General features: G+C 39.1%; 1 protein-coding gene across 1 annotated transcript; it reads left to right on the top strand.

The window, feature by feature from the left end:
* Positions 1 to 2,071: 2,071 nt before the first annotated feature.
* LOC106956391 (Krueppel-like factor 9) lies at positions 2,072 to 11,052 on the top strand. The gene is made up of 2 exons (XM_015047199.1): positions 2,072 to 2,920; positions 6,209 to 11,052. The coding sequence occupies exons 1-2, from the start codon at positions 2,404 to 2,406 to the stop codon at positions 6,436 to 6,438; spliced, it is 747 nt and encodes a 248-aa protein (XP_014902685.1). The 5' UTR covers positions 2,072 to 2,403; the 3' UTR covers positions 6,439 to 11,052.
* The last annotated feature ends 2,794 nt before the right edge of the window (positions 11,053 to 13,846 follow it).

Below are 13,846 nucleotides of genomic sequence, written 5' to 3' on the forward strand. Positions count from 1 at the left end.
CTGGTTCGCAGAATATGAAGTCTTCCCCCCCCCAATTATTCAGTGAAAAAAAGAGAAAAAACTAACTTCAGTTAAGTAAAATAAAATTGTAATTAAAACTTTTGGAATTGTAATGATTTTAAAAAAAATGCTTTGTTTAAATAACTTTTTTCTAAATTAAAAACTCATTTTTGTCTCGTGAACTTAAAAACATAAACTTTTATTTGCACACATCAGAAATATTTTGTTGTGATTTTGTGCAGCTCTGCTTTCCTGAATGGACCATCTTCATCTCCACTGCAAGTATAGCAAACAGGCAGCTCTTTTTTTATAGATTACAGTACACTAAAGGGTTGCATTGTGCCCTTGTTTAAATTTTTAATAGTGTAATTCTGTCTGGTGGTCTAGGTCTAATTTACATGTGCTGCTAAATTGCGGGTTTGAATATGGCAATACTTTCTTATAACAAAATAGACCTGCAGAAAGAAATTCCTAATAAAATATCTTACATACGCATAGTTATATGTTTAGAGATTTTCCTTAGCTTTGATTGTATATCTCACAATTTTGTTATTTATCATTGTTTATTAAACTTTGAAAGCTGTGTGGCTTTGTTAATATTCTGTCCTAGAATGCGGTTAGATGGGCCCCTTTTATTTTGAGCACCACCTTTAGTGGTCTCTGCACGGCCCTGGCTGAATCAGTCTGAAGTTGAAAGAGGTACTTGTCATCACCCTAGTCTTTAGCTTTCTCCACATATTCTCTATCAGTTTTAGGATTTCAAAATGGCATTATTACTTCCAGCCAGAAGAAACATATTGGTAATATAAAAAGATCACTTTGAACCTAATTCTGCGAGGGGTATGAATAATTTTGAGCTGAATCAATGTTAAGTTTTTCCATTGTTTTTAAGGGACACAAAATGAGCTGCTTTCAATCATTTCTGGCTGCAACAAACATGGACCATGTATGGACCAAGTAATAGTCATTCATTTTTCATGAATATTTCATAAAACCGTGATATTTTACTCAAAGTTTTCACACCATTAGTCTCTCATTCCAGCCCAGGGTGACATTTAACACTGAAATCGCACACTCAGCTTTCTGTGATGAAAAAACAAGCCAAATCATCAGCCCCCCACCACTGTGCTTAACAGTTGGTGCATTTTCTGCTGTGCTTTCCAAGGACATTTCATAATGTGAAACATATTATTGTTTATTTGAAGTTTCCTCTTCCTCCATTTGAACAGTTACTTTCGTTTTTTAAAATCATAGCTGTAATGTTTGTTTGGATGTGAGGAGGATATATGCTCACCTAATAAAAAGCAACATCACTTGTGGAGGCTTGAAGACAAACCTGTTATAATGTTGTAAATATAAACTTGTGGAGTTTATATCTACAACATTGTGACAGGTTTGTCTTCAAGCCTCCACAAGTGATATGGGAGGAATAAGGATATATTGTATTTCAAAAGCCTAATTAAAAAAAAATCTTGTCAGAAGCAGTGATGAGATTTGGATTTATCTACTCCCGGCCAATCAGCCACGTCCTCTAAGACTGTATGTGAAGGTGGTGGTGCTGGTGGGGAACTAAATTACCCAACAGGCTTCATCCCAGCCTCCATCCCCCATCATTAAGCTCCCAGAGTGCCACCTACTTTACACGATCCACCCGCCAGCAGCGTGGTCCACGCCCGTAATGTGCGTATTGGTTCACGCCGCCTTCTCGTGCGATGAAAAAAAACAACCTTTTTTCCACAACTGAGAACGGTCAAAATACTATTCTTACCCCCACCCCCTCGTATATTAAAGTATAGGAGGTGCATTTTACATTCTGTCAAATATAATATTTCTTTGTTGAACATAATGTTCTTATGCCGTTAGTTTTAATGAAGTGATGATATGACAAACAACCGCATGACAAACAGTGCCCACGTTCTTTTAAAAACAATATATAAATAATTTGAATGCGACGATTATGGAAACGTTAAAATAAACACGTATATATATTAATAGCATTTTAACATTTAATTGAAAATGAAAAAGTTTTAACCGACTTCCCGTGAACGCGCCGTTAGTCCGGACTAGAGAGGGAGGAGGGGGGGCGTGGGCGTGGGTTGACCGGCTTTCTCGGAGGCTCAGACACAATGAACCGTCAGACGGAGAGGGGCACGCGCGTTGGGCCCGGGGCATTAGCATGATTTTAGAACATTAATATTTTTAGCCGTGCCTTGATATTGTTTTTTAAACTTCCTCTTAAACTGCTGACACACCGTATGACCGCATCAACTCTCGACTGGAAGCAGGTTGGACGTCGAGTTTGAGGAGAACGAGGTCTGGTCTCAGTTTGCCCCTCCTAGCGAGACTTTTCGTTCTTTTTTACCCCGCGGACACACTAAAAAAACCGAAACCAAACAAGATAAAATGTCGCTGCCTGCTTCATCTGATTATTTCGCCGCGGAGTGTCTCGTCTCGATCTCCAGCGGTCCCGTCCTGCACAGACCCACTCCGGTGGCCCCCGCCAGCCAGCCTGCCCCGGTGGGCCTTCACCCCGGAGAGCCCGACGGGTCGAGCGAGGACAGGGAAGTTCGAGAGACGCTGAGGCTGGAGGGAACCAACATGATGACGGTGGCCGGGATCCTCACCGACCTGCACAGCAAGTTCCGCCCGATGTCGGCCTACTCGGAGAGCAGCAACTCCTCGTGCGGTGGGGAGAGCGGGTACACCACGTTGTCCGACCCCACCACCCCGACCATGACCCCCTCCGCAACACCCGTCCCCGGACAGCAGCAGCATCATCTCCAGCAGCAGCACCTCCGAGGGGCCGGGGGAGTCGGGCCTCCGCGGTCCCCCGTCAAGCGACATCAGTGCACTTTTGACGGATGCGACAGAGTTTACGGGAAATCATCGCACCTGAAGGCTCACATCCGGACACACACAGGTACACGACAGCCGCTTGATTACATCAGCACTTTACAGGACGTGTTAGCTAGCTTTATTCAGCTACACCGTGTCCCCGGCTCCCTGCTTTTGTTCTCGCCCACCTTAATTACACCGTAGGAAATGCTTCGTGTGCCTAACTTTTATTAGCATGGCTTTTTTTTTTTTTTTTTAATCCTCGTTGGGTTTGTTCGATAAACGTGGCCCCACAAAGAAGGGGAGAGAAAAAAACCGAACTCCCCTCGGTGACAAAGAAGTAAACTAACAAAAGAACAGGGCTGGACGTTAAAAACTGTGACGAAAGTTTTCCTCCCCGCTGGATTTGCATATGAAATGAACGTAAGACGAAACCTTAACGTCGGGGACACGGAGTTCAGAAGCAGACACGTTTCTGGCAGCAAGTGCAGGATGGGGGCGACTCTTCCTTTTACTATTCTCTCTCTCTCTCTCTCTCTCTCTCTCTCTCTCGCTCTTTTCTCCCTATCACTCCTCTATAATTCTGAATTATTCATACAAGTTTAGTCAGAACAGCCGCAGGAGGTCCCGTATGGATATGAAAGTCATTTCTTCCTGTAATCTATTAAGTTTAGCAATTCAACATTAAAATAGAGCTCAAGTGGTAGAAATAGGACCATGGGCGAACCTCTTCTTGCTTCTGGTCGCCCCCCTACACCTCCCATCACCTCACACATAACCAAAGACAAACACACTCCTCCTGACAAATCCATCCTGCTAAAACAACAACTTTATTACACAACTTATGGCATAATTTAATGACAAAAGATATTTTAATGAGTGTGTTTGCAAATTTTCAAGCTCAAAAATAAAATAAAAATTGTTGGAATAATGCCAAAATCATATATGTAGGTTCAACATTAAGTGAGTTACAGCTTTCTGAAAGTGAGGTCAATTGTGTGTCTCCATTTTACCTTGAAACATGTGAAAAGTTATGCAACAAAACCACAAAATGTTCTTAATTGAACAAAAAATAGAAAGGGCTGATGGGGGTTAACCACTCTAACCTTTGGATTGGTTAGAATAAATGATGGTTAACTGACTTGACCTTTGACTTGACCTTTTAGTCAATCAAAACTGACACATTAGTTGCTGTAGAACCACACATTAGTTATTTTTACAAGTACAATTTTGAAACTGAAATGCAAACTCTTTCTGTGGTAAAACCAGATTTTGTCAGACTATGTAAGCATGTAGTCTTGTGTCAAATCAGTGGATTTTTCTTTAATTGCTTACAGAAATAGTGTTTTTCAGACTTGTTTATTGTTAAAAGCAGAAGAAAATACTCCCCTCCCAGAGTGGAAATGACAAAATTGCTGCATAAAACACATTTTTTGAAAGTTAAGATTTCACTACACATGTACATAAACATGTAATTAGCTTATGCTATCATCTGGGACAGCGGATCAAATGGAAACATTTATGTTTGAGCTGCAAACATAAATTTAATTATGTAATTTGCTGATGTGGATATATGTATATTTTACAGAAAAAAAATTATGAAATTAGTTTTTAAATTTAAAAGCTAATTTACAGATTAGCTTTTTTTTCCATGTTTTCAGAAATAGAATAAAGTTGTAATAAACAAAGAATCTCACCAGATTTTTCATTTACTAACACTTCTAAAATAAAGTGTTAGTGCTTTATTTTACCACTAACACCAAACTATGAATCGCTAACTTCCTGTCCATCAGGGATGTACTGCCATGTTTCTGTGCAACATTTCCCTTTTTTTCCTGAGCTCTGTCCCTTAGTCTGTGCCGCCCTGGACAGTGAGCCACACTGGTTGCACCTATTACTTTCCAATTTAAATAATCTCTATGCAAAAATCCAAGCTAAGCTATAAAACAGCAACCAAACATGTGGATCAGGGGCAGGACACTTCACGGAGAGAACTCACACTTGGATGTTCTCCAACAACAACGCGGTCAGGCTTTATGAACATGGTAGCAGAGAGCGTCACGACTGATCCTGGTAGCTTTGACTCACGTCTGCAGGAGATTAAAGATGGCACCGTGCATAGGAGAGGCTGGCTGTGAGGAGAGAAACCCCACATGGGGGTCGTCTTGTTAAATCTGAGCTTGCTTTCAGAGTGCAGGGAGATTTTCCTCTAGTTTTCCTCCGTACAATACTTTATTGTACAGTGATAAAAACGACATACAGAAAGCTGTATTGTTGCCCTGAGAAGATTAATATATTACGCTCTAAGCCAGATTACTTAAAATAAGATATATTCAATGCTTAGTATCAGTGGTATTTACACTGTAAAATAATGTCCCGTTAATGTTGGGATTGTGCACATTATTAGTCATCCATTCACACATGCACAACTCTTAATTCTTAAGTTTTATTGTAGAATCCAGCTTAATAGTTGCTAAAATGTTCAGACAAATATTTAAAACACTTGAGTTCAGCTAACACTGATTTTCTTCATCTTAAACTTTGGTAATACTTTTTTCAACTGGTGAGTCAATGTTAGAATCTCATTTAATGCAACTCATCCTTTATTTGTGATTGCGTGTGCACATGGCGAGAAGGGAGATTTAGAGTTCCACGCATTGCAGTCTGTAACAAATAATGCGCCAGTATGTCTACATACTTGCTTTGACATAATTCCTAATCGACATCGTCTTGAGTTTTAATAACTTTATATTTTAATACTCCTACTATTTAAAAGTAGTTCAACCTCTCTATCTGTCTGCACAAATGAGCATCCTGGGACCATGTTTAATTCCTAATAGGAAGTCATATTTGTTCTAAAGCAATCTGATTGGCTGACATAAGTTTTAGCTTTGAGCTACTCTGCCCCCTATGGGTTTGGCATGTTTAAAACAATGCTCAGTCTCAATTCCAGATGACAAATTAGCACAATCACACCCCAGCCATACAAGATCACATTATCATAACACAGAAGACTGAACGTCATACAAAAACAGGTTCATATATCATTATGCAACCTGTCTACTTTGATGCCAGGGCCAAATCTGGGTTAATAAAATCACTCATCCAACGAAGAGTGATTTGATTGCAGTGTTGTAGGCCAAACTGGCCTACAAAAAGGGCTTACTGCACAGAGGCTGTGGCTTACTGCATGCTTGGAATGCTGAGGCAGGACACATGAAGAAAAGGCTTCAAACTGATTTCTTGGTGCATGTGTCATGTATAGTTTTATGACTTAAGATTAAATAAGAATGTATTTAAGTGAATGTTAATGTGTGTTGTAACGTTGGAGATAAACCGGCAATGTCTCACAGTTCTTTCCGCCCCACTGCAGGTGAGAGGCCCTTCCCCTGCACCTGGCCTAAGTGCGAGAAGAAGTTCGCCCGCTCCGACGAGCTTGCCCGCCACACCCGCACCCACACGGGGGAGAAGCGCTTCCTGTGCCCGCTGTGCGACAAGCGCTTCATGCGCAGCGATCACCTGATTAAGCACGCCCGCCGCCACCCTGACTTCCAGCCCTCCTTGCTGGCTCGCTGCAAGGCCACACCCGCCTCTTCACATTAACTTGCCCACACCTAGGAGGGCGCTTAGGTGATGTCCGTTTCAAAGTCAACCAGCTGCAATCAAATCCACTAGGCCGTACTCCAAAAAACACATGCACACACACGCAAGGAAGAGGTGAACATCTAAGAAATCTCCCAATTTCAGTCCTCACTTCCTCAAAAAAATGAACTCTTCGGACCTAGCGCTCTTGATACCTGATTGCACATGCGTGTATAGAAGTTTACAGAACAGGCAAATTGGACTGAGCCTTCTGAGGTGTTAGAGCTTTACTGCAGGTGGGTAGAAATTACGCAGCACTGCGTGAAACTGAACATATGCAAGAACAAAAGAGGAAGTGCTTTTAGAAATTCACCACAGAACGGCAGATGGATGGTTTTTCTCCAGAACATAGTTGGTTCCTCACCACCACCCTGAAATTTAAAGGTACAAAACGCCTGTAAAATTCAGTCATACCAAGAAACATTCCTGAAGCTTGCCTCCAACATAACGTTAATACTGATTCCACCTTTTCTAACCAAAAAAAACAACAACAACCCACAACTCACAGAATACCTCATTGTTTAACGCAGGTTCACGGCAGCACAATCAGTTTCAGTCCTGATGCTTTCTCTTTAGCTTCAATGAGAACGGTGGAGTTCATCCTAAGCCATACAGAACTTCGAATCCTAACGTCTCAGATTCAAACACTTTTTTGTAAGTTGCAGGGATTTTTCATATTTTCTTTCATTTCTGTAAAAAAAAAAGTAAAGAAAAAAAGATGATATTCATTCTTCTCCTCATTCAGATTTTCACTGGTTTCTCATGGTTCATCCTTAGGGCTAAGCGTTAAGTTTGTGATATTAGGTAGCCGGGCGGTGACTAGATCTTTTTTTTTTTTTTTTTGCTTTTGCTTTGCTTTTTTTGAGTCCTAGTGATGAACCATTCACGTTTATTCATTTTTAGTGACTATATGGGGAATATCTTGTCGATATTTCCATCCGATCACATTGTTTGGTTGGGAAGCTGAACACATCTCTCTGTAGACAAGCAGTTTGCACACCACTCTGAAGGCTAGAATCATTATCTTCACATAATACGCAGCAGTGTTATGTCTAATATTGATGCAATTGTAAATAAGCTTTAAGCTTTTAATGTAGAATAAATGGTAATGCTACTAGCAGCAGAAATGATACATGTAGTCCTTATATTAGGGGTAATATTATGCTAGATAGGTTGGCGTTGCCAGTGAGAGTTGGTGTGTGTGTTTTGTTTTCTTTTTTTTTCCCTTATATTTTGAAAGGATAGTGATTGAAATTGTGTGTGTGTGTGTGTGTGTGTGTGTGTGTGTGTGTGTGTGTGTGTAAAAGGGGGACATTTTTTTTAATTTTCTCGGCAGAGAAGAGAATGGATGTGTGTTTAGCTCGGTGCTGCCTTCAGATTAAAAGCATTCGATCCTCTGGCTTTGTGGGACCAGATGGTAGAATGTGTGGAAGTGCGTGGGATCAGGTGTGCCAGATGGATTTTTTTTTTCCCCCTCTCCTTCTCCTTCGTCTTCTTTTCCTTCCAATGCAGATAAACAAGTCGTACAGGTCGCACTGGAAGAGTAATCTGATTGCAACAGTTTTTTTTTGTTTTTTTGTTTTTTTGTGGAAATCCAAACATGGTTGCTAGGTATTTGGGTCATCAACACTGAAGAAGAGCTGGTGTCAGTAATAAGATGCAAACAAAACATGGCTGCCATCACCAGACCTGACTTTAGTAAATGAAAGCAGCCAACAATTCTAACTGCTACATTGTCAGACCCGATGTGTTAAAATGAGTTCAGTCAAGTGCTGCTTGCTTTGCTGCTTTGTCATTATGCACAGTTACAGTTTCCATCACTCTTCAGTCAAAAATTCAGTGGAGAAGAAAGAACATGCATGATATTCCTACATTGTTAGACAGCCAGACATTCACTGATATGTGGAATTGTATTATGGCTACTGGCAAAAAAAAAAAAAAAAGGATTCATAAAGTCTGGGAATAAAGTTGGAATTCTGGGATAAAAGTCAGATTTTCATTCATTATTATTATTTTCCAGAGGTCCTAATCCCCCTCCATAGATATCAGTTATAACTTGTAGGTAAAAACAGGTATTGTGGGTACAATACATGTTATTTACCAGCATGAAGTTGCTTCTAGTTTACTTTGCGCACTGAGCACAAAGTAAACTTTGTGCACAAAGTAAACTATGGTCCATTTTGAGTTACATTAAATTCCTTTTTCCGACTCAAAGCACAAATTATCATAAACCTATAGCAACTATAAGTAGAGGGATGGCTGTTACATGGGGGAACAAAATGGCGAAGCAGCAAAAGTAAACCAGAACCATTTTTGTCAAACGGAGACATGTACCAAATAAAACGCTTAAAACTTTAAAACTTGTTGCATAAAACCCTCCAAAACATTAGAAAGCAAATCATTCAGGAATAAGAAGGAGCATGTGTTCTGATGGCAGATAGTCAGAACACTGGGCCAACATTTTTAAGTAAAGAATAAAAATGACCAAAGTATTGTAGTAATTATTGAAAAATATAGTTACGTCAATGTTATCTGTAACATTTAAAAAATGCCTTCACATACCCTTAGCAGGTGAGCACGCGCCCCTTTTTTCATACTCCATCCGAACAGGCGTTTTAGTCCAAGGTACACAGTTTTCACTAAAGCCTGAAGAGGGCGACGTAGAGCTAGGAAGAGAAAAAAAAGAAGCGAACGAAGCTAGACTCGATGTATCCTTGTCCCTGCTAGATGAATTATCCCCACGGGGAAAATGATAAATCTCTCTTCACTGCGTTGTTGTTCATCTGCTCGAGAGTTGGCTTTTTTGTGTGAATGACGCTCCCTTTTGGTTGGGTGTTTTATTGTTACTGTCGAAGCGGGCAGCGTGCGCAGTTTGGAGCAACAAGTTCACTGCGCTACTTCCTGTTGCGTCACATGTAAGGGGCTTTTAACCGAAAAATGTTCGCGAATGAAAATTTTAGTCATTCTGAAAACCGGACTTTGGTACCAGTAACCGGGCCACGTCTGTTCAGGAGTTTTTGCTTGAGGTGAATCTAGTCTGTCTCTGGTGTCAGTGTTCCCATACTGTTTATCCCACATTCCTTTTGTCTCAGCGACCACTTCTATTGGGAGACGTTTGAAAGCCTTAAGCATCGGCATGACTACTTATTCACCGTGTTTACAGCTGCATCATCATAAAGGTGGATATTCCATCAAAAACATGCAAGATGGCACTTTTTTTCCCTGAAAGATGCACATGGCTGAAGAGTGGAATGGCTTGCACTGTGACTGAGTCTCTACAAGCAAGCACTGTGGAAACTTTGCTAATGTTTGTAACAAATGGTTTGTATAAAAAGAGAATAAAACTGCCTTTTCCCCATTTGCTTTAAAAAGCAAGACAAACAAACCAGGTAGTCGTTGCTTTTATTATTTTTGTTGGTTTTCTTTTTCTTTTTAGTCTAAGTTATCCAGGCCATTTGTTCTTGTGGAATTTCTTTTGTAGATGATTGTTGTTCCTTGATCCTCCGACGTAATCTTTTCCGATTCAAGATGTCTTCCTCTCTATTTTTCACAAACGGCAGCAGTTCAATGTCGGTTCCTTGTCAGTGGGAGCCCGTTGAAGTAAAAAAACAAAAACAAAGCAACACGGATATTTTTATACACTTTTTTTTTTGAAGGAGGTTTGCTGCTGGCAGTAACCTTCGAACACACGGACTGTTTTAAACAAAAGGAACAAACACAATCTACTTCTGTTTTCAGATGTCCTTCTGTCTGTCATGGCAGGTGGACGAGTCAGCTGACTCTTATAGCTATAAAATCACAAGAACATACCTCACAGTTTTACTTTGTTTTGCAGCGTCGGTGCAGATTCCCTCCAACCCTTTCTATCCAGAATTCCCAGCTTGTCATTTAGCCTCGAGTTTTCCGAAGTTTGCTGAAGTCCTTTCAAATGGATAAATCATTCAACTTCCTTTAGGCTTTGGCTATAGCAGGATTTTTTTTGTTTTTGTTTTTGTTTTTGTTTCTAACTGCTTTGTTTCTAACCCAACTGCTGGTTAATGGAGTGACCTAAAAGGGGAATTGATTAGAACACAAAGTCTCAGTTTTCTAGAAGACATTATCCAGTTTGGATGAATCTCTTTTTTTATATTATTGTTATTTTCTTTTCTGCTTTGAGGGACAACAATATCTCAACCACACTAATTCAGTTATGCACACTGTACAGGAAGTGGATGTGCTGTATTTTTATGTTTTATGTTGGCTCATTTTTCTACAATGTTTTTTTTTTTAAAGCTCTCCTATTAAAGCTTTAGTTAAGATCATTTGGAAAAACTGTGGAATTAAATAATAGCTGCAAACGGCTGTTTTTTTATATTTATATTCTCAGGTGTCTTAAAATTGTAAGCATTGGAGTTTCAAAATTTTCCTGTGCAGCACCGATGTATAAGCATTTTATTACTTTTGTTTTGCTGATTAATTTATTACATATCAAAGACGCATCCTTTATGTGGTTTGTTTTCATAACTCATTTTGTCATATGGGAATGTACTAATAGTACACTGTTTCAATGTTTGTTTTACTATTTCTTTTTTTTTTTTTAATAAAAAGTCTGACGTTCAGAACTTGTGCTTCCTTTTGATTAGGCTGATAAATACCATTAATGCACTGTATAATAAACACAGAAAACCTTTTTATGTTGAATGAAATTAAGAAAAAAAGATTTCTTAAATAATTTTCTGACTAATTCTTCAATCTCAGAAGCCTACATCTTAAAATTCGACTAAAAAAACTCCAGTTCACTGAAAATTTGCTAAAACAAATGCTTAAAATTACCAAAGTTTTGCAGTAATTATGTAAAAAAATTAAGAGAGATGCATTTACATTTACAAAGCTTTGACAAACTCCTAGTTGCCCCTTTTTCCATTCTATTTTCTCTCCGTCAGAAGAGCTATTTCACTAAGAGGTACAGTTTTCACTACAGCCTCATAGGGGGCGACGTTGAGCTCAGAAGAGAGACAAAAAGAACCAAAAGAAGCCAGAGTCGATGTATGTATCCTTCTTGTCTTCCCTGAGAGATGAATTATCCCCATTGGAAAAAATGACAAATCTCTCCTCATTGTGTTCCTTAAAAACAAGTATTGTTTTTCTTCTTCTGCTCTAGATCTGGTCTTTCATTTGTATGGCACCACAGTTTGGATGTCATGTTACATTACAATCTGTCCATTTCAATTCTGAGAAGCGCACCTATCTTTCCTATATCAAATTACCCCTACAACATGACACTCTCACCATGGGATTATTGTCCTGCAATTACAAGCTTATTTTCATCTATTAATTTAAAAATACATAGAGATTCAAATAATTCTGATTTTTAAATACATTTATTTTCTAAAAAAAAATATATATATATAATTATTTAATTTCACCATTTAAAATGCATATTAGATTTTTTTAATAAGTCATTTAATTTATTTATTTCATGAGATAGATATATTTATTTTTGTCTCTTTTGGCCCTCCATACAACTCTCGGCGCAGGCTCTCTAATGTCCACATAATGATGGTTAACATGTCTGTGTTGCAGAGGAAGCTGGGCTCACTGGTTGGTGTGCGAACAACGGCAGCAGAGGCTCCACCAAAAAATGCTTCCAGAAAGAAAAACATGGCGATATCATACGTACATTAGAAAAAGTTCAGCACCGTTCAGAATATTAGACTTAGTGAGTCCTTCTTTGTAGCGTCACTATTCAAGAACAAAAAATAATCATGAATACTTCATAACTATGGAGACTCTACGTGGATATGGAGAGAGCTTAGTTAGAAAGGAGGAGGAGAAAAACCACAGGGACATGTGATGTGACATCAGCCTCTATGACAAAAACAGGCTGCAATTCCTGCTGCCCTCCACAAGAGGCGCTGTGCATTATGAGCAGCTTCCAGTAAAAAACCTGAATGGATACGAGCTGCTGAAAGAGCAGTTCGTGGTGTTAGTCTGTACCAGCAGCGCTCTGTGTACATCATCTGTTTTAGTTGTGTTTTACTGTTACAGCTGGTGAAAGTATGCGGTTCTGAAATGAGCATAACTCAAAACTTTATATGTTTTTTTTCCCATTGTAACTTGTTACTGTTGTGTTGTTATTATTACACTTACAATTTTGTTTGTTTTTCGCTTTTTTCTCACACTAAAATGTTTAAGATCATCAAACTAATTTTGATACCAGACAGATAATCCGAGCACAGTTTACGTGCCAGCAGGGGGCAGTGCTGCTATGGATCTCATCATTTCTACCAAGGAGATAATAATAAATCAACTTATGATGATTCATGCTGGCACGTAAACTGTAATAACTGAATCAATTATTTTTTTTTTTACTTTTTACTTTAACAATGGATTAGAAATTATGGTGTTGCAGTTTCAGCTTCAGCCATATTGAGACATGATCAAAGTTTTCATTTGCTAGATAAGTGGTCAGATCAGTAGAAGCTCTGGAGCTACAAGTGGCTCTTTGGCTTAGTTAATATTTTGAATGAAATTTTGTTCTTTTGTGTTTCTGTGTGTGTGTGTGTGTGTGTGTGTGTGTGTGTGTGTGTGCGCGTGTGCGTGCATGTGCATACGTGCGTGCATGTGTGTGTGTGAGTGTGCGCGCGTGTGTGTTTTCATTATACTTTTGTTTGTACAGAAGCATATAACTGTCAGAATTTGGAAATAAATTGAGGAGCAGCACCTTGTTGCTGCTCCTGAATTTAGTTTCTTGTTACAGCCAATTCTAGACACTGCAAAAACACAAAATCGTATCAAGTATTTTTGATCTAGTTTCTAGTGCAAATATCTTAATACACTTGAAATAAATCAAACCTAACTTACAACATGTCAGTGAGACACAGGAGCTTGTTTTAAGTAAATAATTTGTTAAGTTGGGAAAGAAGTACTTGTTCCGTTGGCAGATTATTTCACTTATACCAACAGTTTTGCCTTGTTATCAGTTGTGTTTTTGCAATATATCTCATTACAGTCAGAACATTTCTAATTTTAACGGGATATCAAAATAAGCTCCTCTGACATATTACGACTTGTTAAGAAGGCATAAAGTGGCTCACTGTTACTCTCCTTCTTCTGACCCGGTTTCTTCTAGAAGACATCTTGCTGTTTCCAACCTTTCTAATTTGAAAGAGAAGATATTTTGGTTTTAATGAGAGATCAATCTTAAAACTCTTGTTAGAAGAACTTTTTCTTGTTTTAAATGAGTTTTGCTTTAAACAAGATCTTGCTTCCTGAATTCATTTACAAACTCTGGCAGTTAAACACTTAAGTAGCTTTGTGCCCCCAAAGAACCCCCCCCCCCCCCCCCCACCCCAAAACACCTCCCCCCCCCCCCCCCCCCTCCAAAATT

This window comes from Poecilia latipinna, unplaced genomic scaffold (genome assembly GCF_001443285.1).
Source record: "Poecilia latipinna isolate Pla-1442-1.1 unplaced genomic scaffold, P_latipinna-1.0 Scaffold814, whole genome shotgun sequence".
NCBI lineage: Eukaryota > Metazoa > Chordata > Actinopteri > Cyprinodontiformes > Poeciliidae > Poecilia > Poecilia latipinna.

Coding starts and splice junctions, on each gene's coding strand:
- LOC106956391 (XM_015047199.1), top strand. CDS start 2,404: ATGTCGCTGCCTGCTTCATCTGATTATTTCGCCGCGGAGTGTCTCGTC. Junction 2,921..6,208: donor TCACATCCGGACACACACAG/GTACACGACAGC, acceptor GCCCCACTGCAG/GTGAGAGGCCCTTCCCCTGC.